This window comes from Mauremys mutica, chromosome 4 (assembly GCF_020497125.1).
Source record: "Mauremys mutica isolate MM-2020 ecotype Southern chromosome 4, ASM2049712v1, whole genome shotgun sequence".
In the NCBI taxonomy this organism is placed as follows: Eukaryota; Metazoa; Chordata; order Testudines; family Geoemydidae; genus Mauremys; species Mauremys mutica.
In genome coordinates, this window is record NC_059075.1 from 143,330,531 (window position 1) to 143,355,486 (window position 24,956).

At 38.5% G+C, this 24,956-nt stretch overlaps 1 protein-coding gene across 4 annotated transcripts in view; it reads left to right on the forward strand.

The window, feature by feature from the left end:
- The window catches only part of CTTNBP2NL (CTTNBP2 N-terminal like), a 139,092-nt gene that overhangs the window by 99,178 nt on the left and 14,958 nt on the right, over positions 1–24,956 (forward strand). For 3 of the 4 annotated variants that reach the window (XM_045014093.1, XM_045014094.1, XM_045014097.1), the window contains exon 2: positions 13,955–14,062. In XM_045014093.1, the coding sequence (XP_044870028.1) occupies positions 13,955–14,062 (108 nt within the window). Of the gene's footprint in view, positions 1–3,529; positions 3,718–13,954; positions 14,063–24,956 lie in introns of those variants that run through there. The other variant, XM_045014096.1, reaches the window with a different exon arrangement.

The window sequence follows — 24,956 nt, forward strand, 5'->3', positions numbered from 1 at the left end:
TGCTGGTTTTAAAAGGGGGAAACTGGCCGCAAGGTGCATCGATATCAAGAGACTCCCGAGAAGTTTGCGCACGCACCTTTGTGAAAATTAATTCCTGCAAAATGGATAAAGCGAGTGTACGTTTGTTTGGTGCTGATTTGTCCTTTAGTTGCGTCACTCAGAAATAATCCTAGCGGCGTTATGGTTTCTGGAGTTTGTTCACTAATGTCTCCTATGTGCAAATACAATTTTGGAATGGGAAAACAGAATGGAGTAAAGGCCTGTCCACAAGTATCTGAAGGATGTAAACACCAAGGGGTGGGGCGGGGAAGAACTGTATTTATTCAAAAGGGTTTCCCATGAGCTGCAAGTAAGGAAGGAATTCTTCAGGCTGAAGTGTGTGCTTCTCCCCTCCTTCCCAAGTTCATAACAGTGAGATGGACAGGGAATGGACTTCCAGAGGAAGTAGCGGTGCTCTTGTTTTGCCCCATCTTAAACTAGACTAGACAAAACACTAAAAGATGTAGAGCAAAATGTCTCTGATCAGGGCTGGATATAGTCTTTGAAATCCTGAATGTGTTAACCCAGAGTATGCAGAGACGTAGCTGAGTTAGTCCCAGGATGTTAGAGAGATAAGGTGGGTGAGGTTGAATAAAAGATATTTCCTTGTCCACCTTGTGTCTTTAATAACCGACAGTAAAAGTTCTTGGCATCTCTAGCAGGAAGTGGGTTCTTACCTGGAAGATGGAGCAGAAGCTAAAAGTGAAAATCATAAAAAGTTGCATAGTGGTATCCCATGGAGAAAAATGAGAAGCAAACTAATAAGAGCAAAGAAAGGCAGCAGCTTCTTATCTTCGAAAGACTGAAGATGTTGAACTGGCACCGTCCTCGCTATGTTACAGGAAAGAGGCAGAGAATACTTAACATGGAAGTATAAGCCTCAACAGCTATTGGCAAAGTAAAGATAGGGACAGACTCGTAGCAGACCTGCATAAGCACATGTCATTCCAAACAGAGATGCTGAAATGGCCATCACAAATCCCTCACTCTGCAGTAAAGCCATTAACAGGTGGGCTATCAGGGCTTTAAAACAGTGAAACTGACTATTCTTTCTCCATGTAAAACAAAACAAAAACAACACCTAACTTAAAGCTGTTATCTTCCAAGCCTTTCTAAATAATCTCGCTCTAATTTATTATGTAGATATTTAATAATCTTTGGTAAGAAAACTTCAGGTTTTTGCCTTTTTTCTTATCTACAATTTGCACTCTGAAGCAAAAGTTAAAAGGTTGATAACTTATGTGTGTTTTAAAAAAAAAAACCTTTATATTTTTGTGGATTCTCTTAGCAATTCTTTGTTTGCATGTTGCTGAAACATAAATTTGAGGAGATAAATGGGCAACAAGCCACCTATCCTTATGAACCAGTTTTGGGGCTTCTGGATTTGACAAACAATCCAGTCATCTTTTTTAAAATGTAGATCAGTCATTTTGGATAGTTCCTTTTTAGGTGCCTCCAAGTCACACAATCTGGTCTGTGTGCACAGTATTCATGAACCAGTGTTTGACTTCTCCGAGAACAGACTCTGATTCAGAGGCCCAATAGATGTCATGAAATTTTACATCCTTGGTCTATAATGGATGGGGTGCTGGCTGAGATTCTAGCTGACACCATTGCTGGCTAGTTCACAGACCAGCATTGGAATTAGCTCTGGAAATTCCCTCTTCTCTAAATGGAGGAAAGAGGCATGAAGAATATCTGTCAGGGAATTGCTGACAGAATAAAGTAAGGAACAGAAATGTATCTAATTAGGTCTCAAAATTTACCAGACACTTTCTAGCCTTACAACTAAGCCTAATAGTGAGAGGTTGGTACAAAAGGCAAGGGTGGGGAAGCCCCCTCTAGGGGCCAAGCCCTGGAGTAATGCCTCCAATGGAAACCCAGAACTCCTGCTAATGAGGAAGAGGAGAATATTGCTTCAGGATCCTGGCTGCTGCAAGGAAGCAAGGAAAAAATCTCTGCCACTCTTCTCTTTACTAGTCTGCTTTTAGGCATGATCCTCTGTGAGCCTTGCTTAGCAGGATTTATGCTACAACTTTCCCAAGTGTGAAATTTACATGAATCTTGAATTTCTCTGCTGCTATTCAGAACCCTCAGGGCTTCAGTGAAAATGACTTTGGTCTTATTAACTACTCTGCTGTTGCTCAGCAAGGCTTCCAGCAGCAACAGAGTCACTGGAGCTGTGCAGAGACTCAGGAAGACAAAATTTCATCTGCCAGCTTCTGAAATGTAAACCACCTGTATCTTTGCAAACATTAGGGCTAGAAACATGGTGCCTCATGCTATAAGGTGCTGAATGCATCTGAATTCAGTTGGTGTTGAAGGTATTTAGAACTTAACAGTGTCAGGTCTTATATGTATATAGTGACAAGAAGACACATGGATTTTTCAAGCTCTTTATCTAAACATTCATTTTTAGAAGAAAGCTCTCTAACCTGAGATGATTGACCCCAGAAATGTCTGGTCAGTCCATTCTTAACACAAATATGCTTCTGTTGTGCATTTTAAAAAAGTTTTGGTCTTAACTGGCTCCCAGCCAGAAAAAAGTCTTCATGTGTCTGTGCAGAGCATCTTAGTTTGAAGGTGGCTTATTTTGTGTTTGTATTTGACTTAAAGATATGTATTATTTGGCTTTTAGTCTTTAGTCATCTTCCAGAGCTCTTGTCTGCAGACCATTAGCACAGGACAGAGATTAAGGGATAGCAGAAATGCATAGGTGATTTGCTTTTTCTTAAATGAAGAGATTTGCCATCCAGAGATGAAACCCCTGTATATAAAATCCTCCTGCTACAAGTGTGATATTTGTAGTCTGTAGTTCTAGAAAACAGAAGCAGATACTTCAGGGGGATTTTAGGGATGAGTTTGTCATCACAGTTTAAAGAATATTTTAAGAATAACTTGGTGTGGGGACTTTATTTTGGGGGAGGGATTGCTTTGTTTTGCCTTTTGTCTAAATCTTCCACCTTCCCTCACCCCCAAAAAATAACCCCAAATGCTACTCATTTTAACTTAAATCTCTGTTGTGGTTTTGGCTTACTGCCTAATACATTTGAGGAAAGACAAGAAGTTAGAGAGAGTGGTATGCCTGTTTTTGAATAGTGTAACTGAAAGCACAGACGCAACATTCTATGTATACAACAGCATATTTTTATTTCACTGATTTCCAAACTATCCTTTTAGGTTCTTGTATGGCTTCTATCACTGAGGTATCTGAATGCCTGTGGACTTTTGAAAATATCAGCCCTTTTTTAGCTATGAGGAGTTAAAATGAGGCTTATTCAGAGCTGTAGACATAGAAGCATTGTTGAAAAACCAGCATATTTGTAGCCATAGCCTATGAAAAGACAGGAAGTATCCCCAGTCATTAGAGGAAAATGCCACTTCTGTTCTGTGTAAGATGTTGCAAGGAAGAGCGCAAGACACATGAGTCAAATCCTTAAGTGTATGTGAACTGTCTGACAGATCTCTATTACGCATTTGGCTGTGTGTTCTTTTCAAGAGTGGTGTGGTTAGGTTCTTGTCTGATTAGAATACCGGCCCCTTAGAAGTCATGGAGTATGTCATCAAGCTCCGTTGGAGTCAGTGGATCAGATTCTTCTGTTAGGCTGAAGGACTTCAGATTTACATTCATGACTACAAGCAGAATGTAGCCTAGTGCCTTCATAATTATCGGTGCAGGTATTTTACATGATTAAATATACTGAAATACTCCTATTATTTGGTAGCCTACCTCATCCTTTCCTCTAACACTGTATGCTCAGAATAATTAGGTCTAATTTAAAACCAGTTTCAAATACAACTGTTAGATTATGTTTAAGTATTTACATTTAAAATTTCTTTTAATTTTGTGTGTGTGTGTGTGTGTGTTATTTCATGATAACTTCTGGAAGGTAGGTTATTTTAAGGGAAATATTAACAGGCTCAGAAGAAAATGTTCCATAAGAAATGTTGCTTTCAAGTATAAAATTATGCTTCTGCTCAAAAAAGCATAGCACAGCTAAAAGGAAGTTTACCTTTAGACAAGCAATAATCATTTCTGTTTGTTTAAGGTCTGAACTTTTGATTACTGTCTTAAAAGTGTAGCAGATCTCAGACTCAATAAAAATATTTATTCTATAAGACTAAATACTGTAGTATTTGTGGTTTGATCTCTGTGTGTTCACACAGGTTAACATATTGTACTGGATGTGAAGTGTAATGTTCTAATTGTTACTCCTTAAATATTGTTTTTAAAGTTGTTGCAAGTGGAGCTTTTTATTAGGAATATAGAGGTGCTCAGTCAGTTCTCGCCAGTTTGCATGTGAAAATCTACTTGGCAGGATGAATGTGTGTGTGGTATTAAGGGGGGGGGGGGAATTGTGCAGGGATAGAGAGGGAACAGTCCTCTGAATAGTATTTAGAGGGGGCAAAATTAGGGAACTTAACAATATAAAGGACATGCCTAGAGTGACCCAGGATAGGATTCAGAGAGACGATGGAATTTATTGGTGTAATGGCCTGTGAGTTATTTTTTGATTCAGAGACATCTGGCGTTCTTCTGAAATTGGGCACTAAAATAAATTGAGTTGACTTTTAGTTCTTCCTTCTTCCCCCCTACCAGCATCCTTCAAGATAAAAGGGTTAGATGGGTTCCATTTCTAAATATGCATCGGTTCAGCAATGTGCGATCTGCAAGGTGTAGTAAGTGATCTTTACCCAGTGTCTTAAAACCATAGTAGTGCAAGTGCATTTTTTTTCAAAATACTCTTTTAATTATATCTGTCTTGTGAGATTTTTCGTTATTAAGACATACAGCATGGCTGGGTGAACTGTGCTCTGAGTACAGTTATCGCTTACTTGTATGTGACTTGTTGCTGTTAGGCTGTAGTGTGTGTATGGGTGTGTCCACCATCTCAAAGTATCTTGAGCTTCATGAAGTTGAAAATTAAAGTGTAAGCCAGTATACGTACTGACTAGTTTATATAGCTTGTGCTTTTGGTTACTATAAATAGTCTTACAGGAGTGTTATGAAGTGCTTCTTTAGAATAATATCTTTGGAGGCAGGGACTTGGTTCGTTAGCACTTTGTAAGTGTATGGTGCTATAGAAATAGGAGATGCTTTGGTCAAAGCATTACCATTTTGAATTTATAAAGGTTAGCACTGTGTTCTGATAACTTAGAACATATTGGATAGTCACTGTGCTTATGGCTGCAGGCAGTGGTCACCTGTGAACTCCTCTCTTATTTGTACTTAAATCCAGTTTGTGAGCAGTGGTGGCAAGCAAGTGCACCATAGTAGGAAGCTCTCACAGCTTTGCAGAGGATGTGCTGATGTGAGCTAATGTGGAAATAAGCATAATTCTCCATGTACTGCTGATAAAACAGATGCTGGTTTTCCATTTTTTCAATGTGAAAATTGATGTTCAGAATAGTACTTAAATACTGGTGTTAGTGCAGTTAGTTTTGCCACCTTTAGGACCTCAAAAATTACAGGGGAAAATATCAGCTTTCTTCATTGATAAAAGAAAATACTTGTCTTATTTTAAATTTGTCTTCTCTTCACTGAACTAATACAACTTAATAGTGAACATCTCACAAAATATGATTTGATACTGTTTCCTGTAAATACTGATTCAGTCTTAACCTTCATAAATTAGTCTGTGGAAGAACTGACCCAGTATTAAAATGAAGTCATGCATTTCCTGGGCGAACAGTCAGGATGTTGAGATTTAAAATCTGTCCATGGCAGTCATACAGTTCATAAACTTAAAAGTGCCTACTTAAGATGGTAAATTTTAAAAACTGAAAACAAAGCCATATCCCTTACCCTGGTCCCAACCTGTAAAATTAATTCTAGATAGTCATGGGAGTTGCTTTTTGGATGTTATGATTCTGTTCTCTGCTTCTGTTTATAAATGGCACTACACATTTTCTGTGCAGTACAAAATAGCTATTATAACTAGCCAGCTATTTCATATCATGGACGTAACATAATTGTCAACCAAACAATTCCAGGCATGAGAGAGGTGTCTTGTTTCTAGTCTTGCACAACTGTGTCTCTAAAAAAGTTTGTTCAGTTTACAATTCTCCAGCAATTGTCTACCTACAGAATAGTCATTAAGAATGCAATGTCCTACTGAAATGGGAATCTAATCAAGCTCATGCAAATATGAGTCTCCTAAACTGGAAAAGCAGTTGAAATTTTAAGTGTAGATAATGAGGAGGTAAAATTGAGTGCAAGAGGCTGCATGGTTCATGGTTGAAGCAGAATATTGGGAATATGGATTTCTGGGTTGTCTTTCTGATTCTGCCACTGTTTGAGAGACCTTGGGAAAACACTTTATGCCTTGAATTACTGTAAAATGGAGGTGAGGCATACCTCACAGATGAGCTCAGGCTTTCTGTGGGCAAGGTTCACTGGGCTCCTTTGACTATAGAACTGAAAAATATTAACTATATTAGATCACTAATGAATTTATTTGCTCTTTTTAAAAAAAAAAAGTTTTAGATCAGCTTTTAGGTTTCTACTGATTCTTCTGTCAAAGGCATTTATCTTGCAGAATCTTATTCACAGCCTTCCAGGCTTGGCAAACCCTGAAATATTCCAGATTCTGGCTTCATGGCCAGCCAGCCTATACAGCAGATGGAGCACATGTTGAAAGTCCGTCCTAGGGTGGAGGAACATCCAGGTTCCTGTGCAGAAGTTTATAGTTAAGTTTTAAACTCCATGAACGCTCTTATACTAAAGTAAGAATACATTAAATGATTTAGTCTCTGCAAAATATCCTGCAGACAAACCTGGATGTATTATGGATGTTCAGATCATGTCTACAAGTGGTTCCTGTTTCAGATTTATAGGTTAGAATATTCCTCAGACAATAGCACCTGAATATGACCTCCCAGCAAAGTCTATTTGAAGCAGTTGGAATAAATGTGGTTGAAAACTGTCTTGTATTTTTGAAGCCACTTAATGCAAGATGACAATGCCAAGTAACACTACGCTCAGAAAGAGACTAGAGAACAAGTATGTCTCCTAACATGTGCCAAACTTAGTCTCAAGAATGTGCTCAAATGTCTGAAAATGGGCATATAAGCAGTCTAATTTCATTGGGAATCCACAGACTTTACTGGTTAAGGATTAAAACTGCATGGGAACAGATTAGTTTTTGGAAACGTATATTCAAAATGATTTGAGTAATTTCCTGAAGATAACTTGGTCTGTAACTTGTTTGGAAGTAGTTTTCTGTTTTTCAATATTTGAATTTTGCGATGTTTGTTTGGATGCACAACTAAAGTGGATGGTGTGTTATTACTTGAGTGTGTGAGAATAACATTCATTTCAAATTTGCCTCCTTCAAATGTTGGCTTAAAATCTACTGTTTTGGTGATCATCCCTGCAAAGTAATTTAATTTCTTAGCATATTTGTGGAAAACAAATATGCAGGGGAGTGAACTCAAAGCATATGTTTAAATATTCAAACAAATATTTAGAGAAAAATTGTACTAGTCACCCAACTCTAGTGGTAATGAAGATAGAGCAAATATATTGTTCATTGAAGAAATCCGTTTTTCACTCCTCCAACAAATCCTCTGATTTTTTCCCCCCCTTTGTCCTGAATATAGCTGGTTTTTTGTACTTCAGGGCATTGGTTGGGATACAGCATTTTTTTCCTAAAATGCTGTAGTATGCTATACACTGCATGTGCTGACTTTAAAACTCTGTTTTGAAATGAAAATGACAAAATAATTCAGGTGTTTCATCTTTAAAAAGCTGGGCCAAATTAAATTCTTCTTAAGTGTCCACTCTTGTTTAAAGAAGTCTTCCCTTTACCCTCCTGGCGAATCTCAACAATTCTTATAAAGCTCTAATAAAAATTTTGAATGTGGGGACTGTGTTCCAGAACCCATGGATGTTAAATGTATTTGCTGGTTCAGAAAGCCCTCTTCTGAAATAAAGAACACTTGCAGCAGAGATCAAAGCATCGAAAGCCAAACTGCAACTGTAAAATGTTCTGAATCTGATTATTATCTCAGGGCTTTTAGTTCTGCAAAGATGACCCAGGGTAGAAAGAATTTTTGTCTGTGAACAGTAGTGGAAATGGCCTCAACTTTTGCCCTTCAGGGGAAGTATTCACATGAAAAGAAACGTGTTCTCCTTTAGGCCTTGGCTACACTGGCGCTTTACAGCGCTGCAACTTTCTCGCTCAGGGGTGTGAAAAAACACCCGCCTGAGCGTAGCAAGTTACAGCGCTGTAAAGCGCCAGTGTAAACAGTGCCCCAGCGCTGGGAGCGCGGCTTCCCAGCGCTGTAAGCTAATCCCCACGGGGAGGTGGAGTACCTGCAAGCGCTGCCGCGGGAGCGCTCCCGTGGCAGCGCTGAACAGCTGCAAGTGTAGCCATACCCTTAGTTTCCTTATTATTTGTATTTGCTTGCTCTTCAAGAAAAAAGGCTGCTTTAAATCCAGTTGTCTTCCTGTTGCTGTAAGTGTGGCATTAAATATGAACTTCAAAATTGTAATCATTTACTGAACACATGCTGTGCTGACAGCTCTTTAATGGCTAGTTACATTGCATTTTAACACAACCACAGTACCATAAACAGCCATAGCTGTGCTTTCATTTAAGAAGACTCTCTCTGAAAATGTTTGAATATTTTTAGTTTGTGTTTTAACATCAATTTGGTATCTGTAAGCAAATAATCCTGGGCAGTTCACCAATTTGCATGAACAAAGCAGGAAGGTGGGATTTTGTTATTGAGAATTTTCCAGGCATTTATTTGGCAGTTTCAAGACTTCTCCTATAGCTGTGTTTTGTTTGTTTAAGCAACAGGTCATGCCCCCTTTTTTATTATTTTATTTATTTATTTATTTTTAGTACAAATAAAACATGTTTCAGTGAGTCAAACAAAAGTGGGTTTGTTAATCCAGAGCAGTAAATTTCGTATTGATTTGGTTACTCATAACTAAATTAAGAGGTAGTCTCTAACTCAGTCATTGTCCAGTGTAGAAATGGAACTCTATATCTTGTTGGAATTGCCTAGAAGTATTCACAGCTTTTAAGTAGGGTAGCAACTTGTCAGAAGGGAATTCCCTCCCTGTAGGGAATTTTAACTTTCTCTTGCTGCTGCTTGGAGAACCACTTACTTCCTCCTCTGTCTTGAAGGCCCCAACTTATGGCTGGCTGGTCTTGTTGGAAATCATGAAACCAGACATTTAGAGGTTTACCAAACTGTTTATTATACAGTCACACTTCTTTCCCTCAGACAGTAAATTCATTTAGCGGCAGTACTGAACGCATGCTACGCTGACAGCTCTTTAATGGCTAGTTACATTGCATTTTAACACAACCACAGTACCATAAACAGCCATAGCTGTGCTTTCATTTAAGAAGACTCTCCAGACATGCCAGTATAAGTCTACCCAGAAAAGCCCTATAAAAAAGCTGTACTGCTCTGCTGAAACTTTGCTGTTTTAATATTTCACACTGGACTTTGAGTGAAACAAGAATATTATTTCATAGATGGAGTGCCCTCTGACTAATGCTGAGGGGAGGAATAGATCATTACTTTAAATTCCTCTTAAAGTGTATAAAGCAGTGTTTCCCAAACTTTTTTGGCCATGGAACACTTTTTAGCCTATTACGGAACACTTATAATATTATTTTGTAGTCGTTTGGTTTTCAAATAAAAAATTGTTATTTATGCTCAAATATATTTTATTTTATAAACAAAGCAAAAATACAAATTTAAAACAACTTGAACTAACAGTTTCTAACTGGAAAGCGCATATAAAGTAGTATAAAAATCAAGTGCAAGAGTCAAAATTAAAAACAGTGTTCTACTTTAAAAAAAACAACCTGTTTTTTATACACACAAACACCAAACAAATTAGATTTTTACTAGGAAAATCTATTTTTATAAACAGAAATACAAATTTGGATTTAATGGGATTGGTGTTTCTGCATTTTTCTGTCACAAATTCACTTAATATTAGGAATAATGCTGGAAAGTTGAATCCTCATGTCAGACACAGCATCAAGTCTATTCCTATATTTGGTTTTTGTTGCAGTATAATACGAAAATCCCGTCTCACACAAATAAGTTGTAGCAAAAGGAAGGAGCACTCAAACTGCATGTTTAGCCACATTGGGTACTCTTCTATTAGGCTGCTCCAAAAATTATTCAGCGGCAGATCCTTAAACTTTTGTTTCAAATCGGAGTCAGAAATTAAGTCAATTAGGCTTTCATAATTGTGCGCAGTAAAGCCAACTAGTTTGGCTGTAATTACAAACGGATTTCGATCCCAAGCATTATCATTAGTAGTTGTAGGAACATATTCTAATAAAGAGGCCTGCAAGTCATGTAAGTGCTATAAAATGGTGCTAGAAACTTCGTGGACTGTAGAATTTATTTCAGTCAGAAATTCATGTACTGTAGGGAAGTTATTCTGTTCTACAGAAGATGCCAAGAATTCCAGTTTCTTTTTTAACAACGAAATTTTATCCATTGTAGTAAAAGTGGTCACATTCTTTTCTTGCAGCGACAGATTAATTTCATTAAATTTTGCAAAAATATCTGCAAGATACCTAAGTCTCATTAGCCATGAGGAATTTGTCAGACAGTCATTAAATTTTCATCCTGAATTATCTGAAGTGAAGAATACCAGTAGTTCACTACAAAGCTCAAAAAGCCTCACAAGCACTTTTCCTCTGGATAGCCACCTCACTTCCGTATGTAAAAGAAGCGCTTTGTGCTGGCTACCCATTTCCTCACACAAAATTTTAAATAACCTGGATTGAAATGGTCGATATTTGACAAAATTGATAATTTGTACTGCTTCATCGAGCATAATTTTCAGATATGCTGGTATTTTTTTTAACTGCAAGTGCTTGTCTGTGTAGAACACAATGGCTCTTAGTGCTTTCTGGTGCCACACTTGAGATTCGCATTACAGCTCCCTTCATCTTCCCAATCATTGCCCAAGCACCGTCAGTACATACATCAATACATTTTCCCCAACTAATTTCATGCTTTCTGATAAAATTGTTGATGCAGTTGAATATTTCTTCTCCAGTTGTGTTGCTTTGCAGAGATTCACATAAGAGCAGGTCCTCTTCAATGATATTATTAAATCTATATCGGACAAATACTAGTAGCACAGCAAGTCCTGAAATGTCAGTGGACTCATCTAGCTGCAATGAGTACTCATGGCAAATTTTCAGTCGGCAAACTAGCTCTTTTTCTATGTCATCGGCAAGATCTTTAATATGGTGTGCAACAGTATTATTTGACAACTGTATAGCATCAATTTTTTTTACCAGACTGCTCGCTCAACATGCACGTTACAGTATCTTTCGCGCAAGGCTTGATAAGCTCACACTATTGGAGAAATGCTTATCCGGTAAGCGCTATATGGTAACTTACTCGATAAGATGCCTCTGTTGCACTTGTGTTATGTTTTAGCAATTGTAATCATTGAAAGTTTACAATTTCCAAGTGAGTCACACTTCCTCTTGAAAAAACGTATATCTTTGTCTTTGTATTCAGCATGCTTGGTTTCCAAATGCCTACGAAGTTTAGCAGGAGCCAGTGAACTGTTTGCTAGTATTTTGTTGCACACGACGCACTGCGCATCAGGAACATCTTTATTTCCAACACACGTAAAACCGAAAGCAAAATAACTTTCATCATACTTTCGTTTCGGTCTTTTAACACCTGCTGCTGCTTGTTTTTTGATATACTTCAGTGGAAATTCTTTCACCTTGGATAACTCTCACTAGTACTAACAGATTTTTTGGCAACAAAAGACTGTGATTGTTCATCCTCACTTTGAAGTGTCACACTATTTTGCTCGTTTATTTCGACCACAGTTGGAGTACCGGAAGAACTTGCCTTTTGTTTCAAAGTTCCTTCTTTTAGCCACAAATCCATGGTGATTAGGTTTAGTAACAATATTTAGAAATACTGAATTTTTGTCAAATTTTGTCACAAATATTTATATTGTTTCAAGCGAAGGTAGTTTAGTTGTGCTTATCATACACACGGTAAAGACCCACAGGTTTGAACATGTTGAGTGAATATTATATTCAACATGGCGTAAAGAGAATAGCGTGTGCATACCGCTGCAGTTCGCGCAGCCTTGAGCGGAAGGGGTATGACATCACTAACTGAAATGTGCCCAAAAGGGGTAGACGTCAACACGCTTGTGTGTCATGTTCTCTTTACAACATGATATTCAATACGAGAGCTGTCAATAACAGGAAGAAGAGTTTTATGTTAAATTATAGTAATTCAAAAAGAGTTGTAAACTACACTTCAAATATGCCAAATTAAAAAAAATGTAAAGACCCTTTTTTCTAATTACGAATCTTTCACGGAACACCTATTCACATTGTGCAGAACACAGTTTGGGAAACGTTATAGAGGATACTTAAGGTTGTTACTCTTCTGGGTGAGCAAGACAATTTTCCTTTCCCAGAAACTGGAAAATTTCATCTGTGTAAATAATCCATTTTTGTTTGCAATGTTGTAGCTGTGTTGGTCCCAGGATATTAGGGAGACAAGGTGGGTGAGGCAATATCTTTTATTGGACCAACCTCTGCTGGTGAAAGACACAAGCTTTCAAGCTACACAGAGCTCTTCTTCTGGTCAGAAGAGCTCTGTATAGCTCAAAAGCTTGTCTCTATCATCAACAGAAGTTGGTCCAGTAAAAGATATTGCCTCACCCACCTTGTGTCTGCTTAAACAAGACTGAACATGGCTTTATTTGCTTAGCTCTACACAAGACAATTATGCAAATTACCTGCAAAGTAGTAGTGACTTTTAGAGTAGTAGGTTTCACTGGATTCCATTCTGCTGCATATATTTGTCTAAACAAAAATTAATCAGCCAGTGGATAAATCCATCTTTTGCTAGCACAGTTGAGCACCATATAACAAACTGAAGTCTGTTCATGCATCCCATGACTTTTTTGACTTTTAGCAAGTGTTTAAAGAGTGGCAGAAGCTGGGGATGAATTTGACACATTTAGCTCTTACTGTTGTTGCCTTGCAGTGAAGGATATGTGTTGTAATTTTAGGACTTTTCACAGCCTATACATGTTCGATGCAGAGTATTTTAGGCTTCAACTATAGAGACATACAGACTTGTTAAAATGTATGATGTGACTATTGTTGCTCTTAATTAAAATGCAGTATCCAGAAGTATTGGATCTGCATTCTAATGTGTACAACTTAAAATTGTATTTCACAAGCTACTATGGTCTGAAGAAATTCCATAGAGAGACTAGAAACCAAAGTTCTGCGTGTGTGTTTCTGTGGCATTAATCTTGTGGAGTGACTTGAGTCTGTGCCACAGGAGATGTCATTAGGGATGGCTCAAAAGGTACAATGTAGCTTTGAAATGCTAATTTATAAACTTAATATTTATCTTATGGTAAATGGATCAATTTGGAGTGCAAAGGTATTGTTCTTAAGCAGCCATTTTTAACCTACAAATTATATGCCTGACGTATGGCTCCATGATTAAGTTCTTAGTGGCACATTTGCAGCTCTATGGTTCAGATTCATAATCCACAGTAGCATGATTTAAAAAAAATTCACTTCTCCCTCCTGTTAATTTTGGCTGCAGCTCAGTGAATATTGTACATCAGCACTTATTTTCTGCCCACACTATCTGGGTATGCATATGCTTGTGAACCCCTGGGAAAAGATGAAAAATCAATCTTCTGCAACTAGTTCTGGAGGTCATAAAGAAAACACTGGTGTGTATGTGTTCTCCTTTGTTTAACAATACAGCTTGCAATTTGAAAAACTAAAAGGTCTAAAGTTTCCAGGTTCAATGAAGGTTGTGCATTCCTGGGTCTTAGAATATCACCGTTGGTGGTGTTCAGAGCAACATCTAATGAACTAATTCTTTTCTAATTACTTTTGTTTTTCAGGTATTCAGAATGAATCTGGAAAAGCTCAGCAAACCAGAACTACTGACGCTATTTAGTATTCTTGAAGGAGAACTAGAAGCAAGAGATCTTGTCATAGATGCCTTAAAGGTATGTTGTAAGTACGGTAATTGAGTCAGAAATGCTACCATCCTCCTGTAGGTTCTGCCAAAGGCCTGTATCACAAGGTGGGGTTTAGCAGCAATGATTTATTACTTTTTAAACATTCACACTGAATATCAGCAGTGTTAGATTGATCTATGTCTTGGAATTCATTACCAAAAAGTTGGCTGCAAAAGGAAGCAGTTCACTGTTTAAGTGCAGAGAGCATTTTAAATGTCAGTACTTCCTTTCTGATGACAAAACTGCTCTTGATTCTTTATCAAGAAGAATTAAAAGGGTTAGTCTTAAACTTCTTAATTAAATATTTCACATGTTCCTGTTTCTTCAGTAAGAAAACTCTTGAGAACAGCAGAGAAAATAAGCTCTCAAAATCTCTCTGGCAGGGGTGACTATTCTGCTGCTTCCTAAGAAGCAGATGCCATTTCCGTGCTAAGAATAACATAGCCCCAATGGGATAGTAAGGCTGCATCTTTGCTTGTGTACACATATTCGCACTAGATCTCATCAAGTTAATGGGAATATAAATAGCAGTTTGTCCATGGTAGCACTGCTAGTGGAAGTAGAGGCACAGCTGCTGCTAGCATTGCTACCGCAGCTACAGTGCTATTTCTGTGCACGCTAGTTCTCTTCAAGAGCTCATAGTGTAGACAGCCTGCATAGTGTTCTTGTACCTTCCTTTCATGTAGTGTGTATATTAAGTTGCTAGAAAAGAAAGGGAGTGCCACAGCCTTCGCTGCCTGTGTGAGTGAGGCACAGTGCTGTTTTGTTGGAGCTGGACAGTGTGGTTGAGAAATGTGTAGCTGATATTGGGGTTTGCATCCAGGCTGACTAGCTGAAACTCAACTCTGATAAGATGGAATTAATGCTCCTGGAGAGAGGCAAGCAACCAGATGAAATTGCAAAACTGCATCTGCCCCTTCGGTGGGGTAACTGATTCATCACTTGTTACTCTGTCACAGACTGAAGTCCTGATCTCTCTCTAGAAGCATCTGGATGGCCTATACCAGTAGTAATGTTTTCTCTGTCGGCATTTGGCTAGAAAATTGCATCCCTTTCTTTCAGATGCAGGACCTTGTCATCCTTATCTATGCCTTTATCCCCTTGCAGTTTGTCTATTGCAATGCACTCAACATGTGTTGAGGAAACCGTACCTTAAGACCACTCAAACTTCAGCTGGCCCTTGTAGGATCCCATTATGTCTGTTCTTCATTACTCCATTGTTTGCATTGGTTTCCTGTTTGTCTCTGGGCAGTGGTTGAAGGTGCTGATTTTGACCTGTGGTGTTTGTCCTATATAACTGAGATTTCCTTTCTCTATGTTATATCAGGGCAGCTACAATTATCCAAGGCATTCAGGTTTAAATGAGAGAGTGCAGAGAACAGGGTGTTCTCAATGAGGTGTTCTTAGCTGTGGCGCTGACTCCTCCATTTTATCTAGCAATCTTGATCTGTTGTTCTTCAGGGAATGTTTTAAAATGCATCTATTCTCTTCTGAGAGGGAATATTAAATGGGAGAGTGGGGGTGTGGGAATAATGAAGCAAAAGTATTGTGGGAAAAAAATTAGACACGTTTTCTGAGGGTTGACTATTTGGTAACTTGTGTACAGTGACATAGAATTTATAGCTAGGTTCATAATTCCTGTCCTGGGCCTTGCTAAAATTCCAGTTACAGTCATCTTGCGTGGTCTGTACTTTGTATGTATGTATGTTGTAGCTAGTGCAAGTGGTTAATCTCTTTCTGGCTGGGTAGCAAAGATTAACCGCATCTATGTCAAATCTAAAGGTGGGATAGATAGTCATGTGGGTCTGCTGTCTGACACCATTTTATTGCAAAATGCTGTCCTCCGTTGACTTGTATGTGTGAAAAGCTGCTCTGGGTTGCTTCTCTGCATGCTGTGCATTCTCTGGTAACTGCAAAATTCCATGCAACAATTCTGACATTGACTCTTGGTGTTCATAGAAGATTAGGGTTGGAAGAGACCTCAGGAAGTCATCTAGTCCAACCCCCTGCTCAAAGCAGGACCAATCCCAACTAAATCATCCTAGCCAGGGCTTTGTCAAGCCAGGCTTTAAAAACCTCAAAGGATGGAGATTCCACTACCTCCCGAGCTAACCCATTTCATTGCTTCACCACCCTCCTAGTGAAATAGTTTTCCCCAATATCCAATCTAGACCTCCCCAGCATTCTATCCACCTTATAGTCCATTCATCCAATCCATACTTTTTTTTTTTGCTGGCAAGAATACTGTGGGAGACCATATCAAAAGCTTGGCTAAAGTCAAGATCTGTCACGTCTACTGCTTTCCCCATACCCACAGAGCCAGTTATCTCGTCATAGAAGGCAATCAGGTTGGTCAGGCATGACTTGCCCTTGGTGAATCTATGTTGACTGTTCCTGATCACCTTGCTCTCCTCCAAGTGCTTCAAAATGGATTCCTTGAGGACCTGCTCCATGATTTTACCAGGACTGAGGTGAGGCTGACCAGTCTGTAGTTCCCTGGATTCTCCTCCTTCCCTTTATTAAAGATGAGCACTATATTTGCCATTTTCCAGTCGTCCGGGACCTCCCCCAATCGCCACGAGTTTTTAAAGATGATGTGATAATGTTGTTGTCTCACAATGTTCTCTTTCTGTTTCCCCTCTGGTAATGTCCACCCTTTTACACTGCTTCCCCATTCTTTCTCCCTTTGATTTTTCACTGTATGGGCTTGTATCTGCTTATATGTATTTTTAAGGAACTAACCACCATAGTGCCTAGATACCATTATTAAAAGTCTGTAAAGTATTGTACACGGCAGTTCTGTTGCATCACACATTAGGAGGACCTTTACAGTGGATACCAATGGAACAGTTCTGCAGCCTAACATGGACTCTGCATGTTTGCTGGCAAATAAAAACAGGTTCCATGTGTAGTACCTTGAAAGATCTACCTTCAGTTCCTCCGCATTTGATCCATTCTAAAACATCCAAAACTAAATGACAAAGCCAACCAACTGTAGCTCTGTCTGCTTTTGAAGGTTACCAATATGCTTCAAAGAGAGAACCCCCTGAATGGTTAGTTTTACAGCCTATCCTTGCTGTGCTGTGCATTATAATGCCTTCTGGTTCTATTGGTAACAGATGTTTAGGTAGTTATTGCACGTTTTCATAAAAGATTGCTTTTGTTGCACTAGTCTAGTTTTATTTACTGCAAGCAGCTTTTGTCTTCTGTAAAGCTCTTTCCCCCAAATAGGGAGAACACCCAGAGAAACCACAGCTATAATTAAGAAAGCATTTGGATAAGAAAGTGCCACATGCTATCAAATATAAGTGTTGTGTTTAGTCTGCACATGTTGTGTTTAGGCAAAAGTTATCTTTCCAGGCTTCAGCACTGGGCTGCATGAATGAAGTGAAAAGAAGCTAGCAATGTTGCAGTCCACTATATTACATTAGATGATTGGAAATTGGATTTAAATTTGTATACAGAAGAAAGCTGGATCCTTTGATTTGAAATGAGATCTGGCTTGGTTCAAGATTTGGGATCTGCCTTATATGTAAGGCCATCACCTCATTACTTCTGCACAACCTGATGTTGCTATCAGTGATGATTATACTGTAGCTGACATATCCATCCCTAAAAAAACATGTGATTGTTTTTTGTCTTCATTATTTTTCCTCCTTTTTGTTCTGCTCCTCAGTTGTGCAGGTGTAAATCTCTGGGATTATTTGGAGGAGTAATGCATAGTGTGAAATCTCATGGTTCCAGTGGCTAAAAAATTGAGCAAACATTAGCTTTTTGCCTTTGAGATATGGTGGGAAAAGCCATTATTATTAGATGAAATGTGCTTTATCTGTTCAATAATTTTGTAGTTAGAGAAACTGGAACATTAGAAAGGAGGAGCTGGAGCTGGCAGTTTATTGAAGTAAATAGTAAAATGTGACCATGTTCAATATTAAAGGTTACTTCAGGTTGGGTTGTCATTACTTGTAATGTTACAATTTCTGATATCTCAAAACTGGAACGGCACATTGCTTGCCTTCCTGCAGTGCTGACTTAGCTAGCCTTTCAGATGCCCCACTAGCCTCAGTCCAATTCAGAGCATACAAAAATACTGTGTGCTGAAAAAACCTTGTATCTTAAGGCTCTATTGAACTTTCTTCTTGCATCCAGACAGTGTCTTGGCTTTTCAGGACACCCGTTACTCTCTCACAAGCTTTGTGTAATGTTCTGCAAACACACTTAGTTTGTACTTTAGTGTAGATCTGCATTCCTGCAATTTTTTTGATAGGGCGCAAGGAAGAGGCTGACCCAAAGTAAGATGGCTTCAGTGTATGTACATTCAAATAATGGCATGAGCAACAATAATTAAAATGGAGATTTAACCAGCAGTGAAGTGTTTGTGACCAATTCGTACAGCATAAAACCAACCAACCAAGAATTTGACAAGTACATTTGAATAATTAACAAATTAGATGAAATTATGATCTGCTCATGGAGATCACCTAATGGAAAGTGGCTAAGTAATCAAATTAATGACTCTCCTAGCTCTAGTAAAGGATCAACTGTAATGTGATTCACAGCCTCCCACCTTCCCCCTCCCCCCAAAAATAAAAGTATAGAGAAAACTGAAGTTAGTGAGAAAAGAGAAGTAAAAACTTTGCTTCAAAATTAGTTTTCACTGTGGTTCCCCCAGCGTACTACCTAAGGGGAAATGAAAATCCCTCTCTTCTCCAACTGGCTTGCTAGTGGAACAGGTGGTGGAATATTATAGGTCTCCTAGCAGTGTTTTGTACCTCCATCCCAGAAGCTAGAGTTAGTACAGTCATGGCTGGAGTTGAACTCAATGTTGGCAGGATGCTTTTGGTACTCTTATGAACATATTACATATGTTAGAGAAAAAAATCACAAAGCTACTTAGTCTAGAAGCAAGACAGAATTTGAGCAGCAGAAAATTTACAGCCAACACCAGCCCAAGCCTCTGGGATCTACAGCTCTTTCTTCTTGTATTTACTTATATATCATAATTATTCTAAAACATTTAATTGAATAAAATAGACAATATTTTTAAACATATGTAAAGTAGCATGGTGCAAATTGTATGCTGGTCTATATGCTCCTATTTTGATGAGTAGAAAATATTACAGGAAAAAGCACTGAAGAAGTATCCAACCGATATGGACTGAAATCCTGGTAAGAGAACTTTAGTTAACTAAAATGCATACAGGATAAATGGGACGAATAGATCTTCTAGGAACAAGAGTCAACATCTTAAGAGCTGAAACAAGCATCCATTGATTGATTGCATCCGCTGATAAACCATCTGATTGATAATTCTGAGGCTGTTGTTTTCTCTTGTTCAGTGTGTTTCCCCACCACTACCATGAGATGTCTTTCCAGACTTTCGAAAAAGATTTTTTTAATGCTAACTGTATATTGGCGCTGCAGAAGTACGCTGGGAGCAGGCAGAAACCCATTTTGATGTGGGTTTTGACTGTGTGTCACTGTTCATGTTACAGTTTCAAATATTCCAGTATTCTAAAGACTACAGACAAAACAAGCTACAAAGAAGGTGGATTTGGCCTACAAAGTGGCAGAGAGAATTTGTATCTTCGTTTCCTCTACAGAGCAGTCTAAAGTACATGTGTAACAAACCATAAGGTCAGAAATCAGGATAGTTTTAATATGTAGGTAAGGTATAACTTAATAAATAATAGCATTTTTCTACAATATTTACATTATGTAAATAGATGGTAATATCTAGCAAAAAATCCTGACGTTTACTCAAATCGTGTGATGGTTATTCAGCAAGATGAAAAGGATTGCATTAGACTAGCACATGGTAGGATGTACACGTTCTACATCTGATTCAATAAACTTTTGAAATCTCTGGAGTTATATATGGCATAATTTTTAATTTATATTGCAACAAAGAGCACGCATCATAGGAAGTTTATGTGCCTTCTGTTAAAATGTCACTGCAGTCCTCCAAAGGGTAACAAAAATGATGCACCCTGGCAGACTAATTAAAAACATAAAAAGCTGCCCTTTTGTACTGGAAGAATACACACACCTGTATAAATTGCAGCCACTAAAATAGCCTTCCTTCCCTGTCACTCTGACCATGTCATGCCCTTTTTTGTTTCTTTGTACTGGCTCCCTGTTTCTCATCATATCAGATTCAAGCTCCTTGCCCTAAGAAAATAAGAACGTCCATACTGGGTCAGGCCAAAGGTCCATCTAGTCCAGTATCCTGTCTTCCGACAGTGACTAATGCCAGGTGCTCTAGAGGGAATGAACAGAATAGATAATCATCAAGTGATCCATCCCCTGTCACCCATTCCCAGCTTCTGGCACTGTCCCTGCCCATCCTGACTAATAGCCATTGATGGACCTATCCTCCATGAACTTATCTAGTTCTTTTTTTAACCCTATTATACTACTGGCCTTCACAGCATCTTCTGGCAAGGAGTTCCACAGGTTGACTGTGTGTTGTGTGAAAAAATACTTGTTTTTGTTTGTTTTAAATCTGCTGCCTATTAATTTCATTTGGTGACCCCTAGTTCTTGTGTTATGAGTAGGAGTAAATAACACTTCCTTATTTACTTTCTCCACACCAGTCATGATTATATAGACCTGTATCATATCCCTCCTTAGTTGTCTCTTTTCCAAGCTGAAAAGTCCCAGTCTTATTAATCTCTCCTCATATGGCAGCCATTCCATACCCCTGATCATTTTTGTTGCCCTTTTCTGAATCTTTTCCAATTCCAATATATCTTTTTTGAGATCTCTTTCTTGAGTGGTAACAACTAATTTAGATATGCAGAGTTGGGATTATGTTTTCCAATGTGCATTACTTTGCATTTATCAGCATTGAATTTCATCTGCCATTTTGTTGCCCAGTCACCCAATTTTGTGAGATCATTTTGTAGCTTAACTATCTTAAGTAGTTTTGTATCACTTACAAATTTTGCCTCCTCACTGTTTATCCCTTTTTCCAGATCAGTTATGAATATGTTGAATAGAACTGGTCCCAATACAGACCCCTGGGGAACACCACTATTTACCTCTCTCCATTCTGAAAACTGATAATTTATTCCTACCCTTTGTTTCCTATCTTTTAACAAGTTACCAATCCATGAGAAGACCTTTCCTCTTATCCCATGACAGCTTACTTTGCTTAAGAGCCGTTGGTGAGGGACCTTGTCAAAGGCTTTCTGAAAATCTAAGTATACTATATCCACTGGATCCCCATTGTCCACATGCTTGTTGACCCCCTGAAAGAATTTTAGTAGATTGGTGAGGCATGATTTCCCTTTACAAAAAACATATTGACTCTTCCCCAACAAATTTTGCTCTTTGCTATGGTTTCAACCAGTTTGCCCAGTACTGAAGTCAGGCTTGCCAGCCTGTAATTACTGGGATCGCCTCTGGAGCCCTTTTTAAAAATTGGTGTCACATTAGCTATCCTCCAGTCATCTGGTAGAGAGGCTGATTTAAATGATAGGTTACAAACCACAGTTATTAGTTCTGCAATTTCACATTTGAGTTCCTTCAGAACTCTTGGGTGAATGCCATCTGGTCCTGGTGACTTATTACTGTTTATCAGTTTGTTCCAAAGCCTCCTCTAATGACACCTCAATCTGGGACAGTCCGTCAGATTTGTCACCTAAAGAGATTGGCTCAGGTTTGGGAATCTACTTCACATCCTGAGCTGTGATTGACCGATGCAAAGAATTCATTTAGTTTCTCCGCAATGGCCTTATCTTCAAGTTCCTACTTACCTTTGCCCCCGTGCATCACCTAAATGTGCCTTTGCACATTTTTCCATCTTGCTCTCTACAGGTGGGGAGCCTCACTGAACTAGTTCAAGAGGCTACCACCCTCCCTTTCTAAGGATCACCTTCTGCTAGAACTCTTGCAAGAAATCAGCCAGGACTAAATTGAATGCTGATTAGGATGAGCTGATTCTATTTTAAATATGTTCAAATGAGGTAGAACAGTCAATTTATGCATGCCAGTTAGGTGAGCTATTGTGACTTTATTACTGTCACTCTTATCTTTGCTTTCCCCATCTGCCTCTTCCCTCCAGTTATTTCTTAATCTCGTTTGTTGCATCTTGTTCCAAATTAGACTGTAATCTCACCTTCGTATCTTAATTTCTTTTCCAGGACACTCTGCTCCCTCTTCCACCTGATTATATTTAAAGCACACAACAAGGTAGCAGCTATTTTGGGGATGAGAAATGTTTAGAATCACTTTACGCAATTTAACATTAAGGGCCAATTTCTGTGGTCCTTACTTGTGCAAGACTGCCATATAGAAAGGACTGCATGAGTGGGGCCCCAAATTATCCTTCTCAGATCCAGCAAATCATGAGAGTGAAAGGAATCAATTAAAATAAACTAGATCAATCATCCTCAACATTTATAGAGTGCTTTGTTCCCTTTTTCTTTTTTGAGAACAGACTTCTCCATTCATTAAAACTGAAGTTTTGTTTTCTTTTAGATCAGAAAACAGGAAGCAGCTTTCAGGCTTGTTCTTGCTTGAGGCTGTAGCTCTTTCATAGCAGAGTCGAACCTGGCTAATTGGCATTACTGACTGGGAGAATCTGAATTACTGCATTTTGCAAGTGAACAAATAGATGAACAAACAATAAAGTGAGGATAACGCATTCCAAAACAAACCGTTCAGTTGTCAATTGAGTTAGATTTCCGAGTTTTCTGTTCAGTACCATGAGGTCCCACTACAGCAGCTACTAAATCTTTAAGAGAAGGGGCAAGACAACTGACACACTTTTTTTTTCTTCTTTGTGCAGATTATAAAATGCTTGGATTTAGCAGGCTGCTGCTATACTCTGTTCTCTTGAATTACAATATTTGATACAGCTTTTTCTGTATATATTTAGGAAAATTTCACTTTCAGTAATGTTTCAATTAAGAAGTTGACCTGCTCACCAATAAATCATAATAAAAAGTGCTGCCTTCCACCTGCCCAGTAACTGGGTGAGTTCTGAGCAAGGAATATGATTAGATAACTGTGTTCTCCCCTCTGTGTTATTACTTGTATATACTTTTCGTGTGACAGTCTCAACTTCACATTCTGTTTTCTTTAATATAGAGATGGCCAAAGTGCAGCTTGTGGGCCCAGTTCAGCCCACGAGGGCCATCGTCTTCAGTACAGGAACTCTAAGCCTACTGTGATCCATCTTGATCAATTGGAAGGCCAGGGTCATGCTGGGATTTGTAGTCTCTAGGCTACACTTCAGTTTTACACACGAGAAGCTGTAGTCTGTTCCATTTCATGTGCATTAGGAGCATCCCTTAGGTTTCTTGCAAACTGCAACATAACCTTTATGTGAGCAAAGCTTGAGCTACCTTAACTTGCTGTTTTTTTTTCATTTAATATCGTTGGTTCACTAGAGATCTGATTTACTGACTAGACAATTACAAGAAGAGGTAAAAGCCTTCTTATTTTGGGTCTGTCTTAAAATATCTACTAGTAACCACTTTTTGGTCAAAATCATGTTCAGTATTTAGATACGGAGCTGCTGTGGGACTAACGATAGGGAGTTGATTCTTTATGGTATTTCTTCCTGGTTGCTTAATGCAAAGTCAGTAATCCCCACCCCTGATTACTGTGACTTCAGCTTATCTTTATTTTCTAACATCTGTCTCTGGGGAAAGAAATAATAAGGAAGTTCAAGACTGTAGGGGAAGCTATTTAAAGAATATGCCATTTTCCATAATCTAAAGGAGGAACTTCAGGACAGATTAAGCTGCTGGGGAATTGTGGGTCCAGATAAATACTGTGAAAATAACTAAAATCTAAATGCTATATATCCATTCCCCTTTCTCTCTCCAAACAATAAAGGTTGTATTGGAAAGTCCCACTAATTTATGCCTTGTGGTTCAGTAAAGGAAGTTGAGGATGGTCGAGAGGCCATGATGCAACGTTCTGTCTCAGCCAGATCTTCGTAAAAAGCATTAAGAAAGAAACCCGAAGGATATTGTGTGGGAAACATTCGGCCCTGAGTAGCCTGGAAATCCCCAGAGAAAACAATAGCATTTTCCTAGCAGAGTGGAGCCATCAGTTTGCTTATCTGCACACTTAACATCTCTCTACTGTTCCAAATATTGCTTCTGCTCCATAAAACCAGAATTACCTTTTTCAAAACAGACTAGCAGTAGTCAATTACCCTAATTCAAGTTGAACAAAGCCAGCCAGTTACTGCAGCACCCTGTGTGTGTCAACATCTTCATTAACAGAATCTGAAATATTATTTTTGAGTAGCTGTTAGTCTTCCAGTTAGCTGAATTTTGTTCTCCTTCGGCGCATCTGCTACTTTAAATGTTTTCTCCTCTTCTGCCTAGGAATCTTATCTTTCCTCTATGAATAGTTGAATAGCCTGGACAGTCGACTTACGTTATTTTTTGAGTTTGCATATTTATTTAACATAAATATGCAAACCCCAATAACAACTTCCACATTAAAAGGAGACAGTGGTTGGGAATTGAGTACATTATAGTCAGTTGTCCAGGTCCTTAAACTAAAAGAGCAGATGCACTCAGTGACATAAGCCACCAGATAACTCCCAGTTTTGTGTCATTTAATGCACAGCCTGCATCACAATTTCATTTTAGAGGGACTAAGATGAAAATTTTCTGTGCAAGATTTATCTGTTCAGCCATATCTCCAGTGGTGTCACCTGTGCAACAGACTGAAAGTAGCAATTATAATCTTTCTATAGAGTTTATATTTGCTAGTGCATCGGGCTGAAACAATTGACATGTTTTGTAAACTCATAAATGTATATTTCTTGAGAGTGGGTGGGTGTTGTACCTTTGGGGGTATGGTATATTTAGTTATTTTTTGTGTGTTGTCTAGACATATATGGTTAAATATT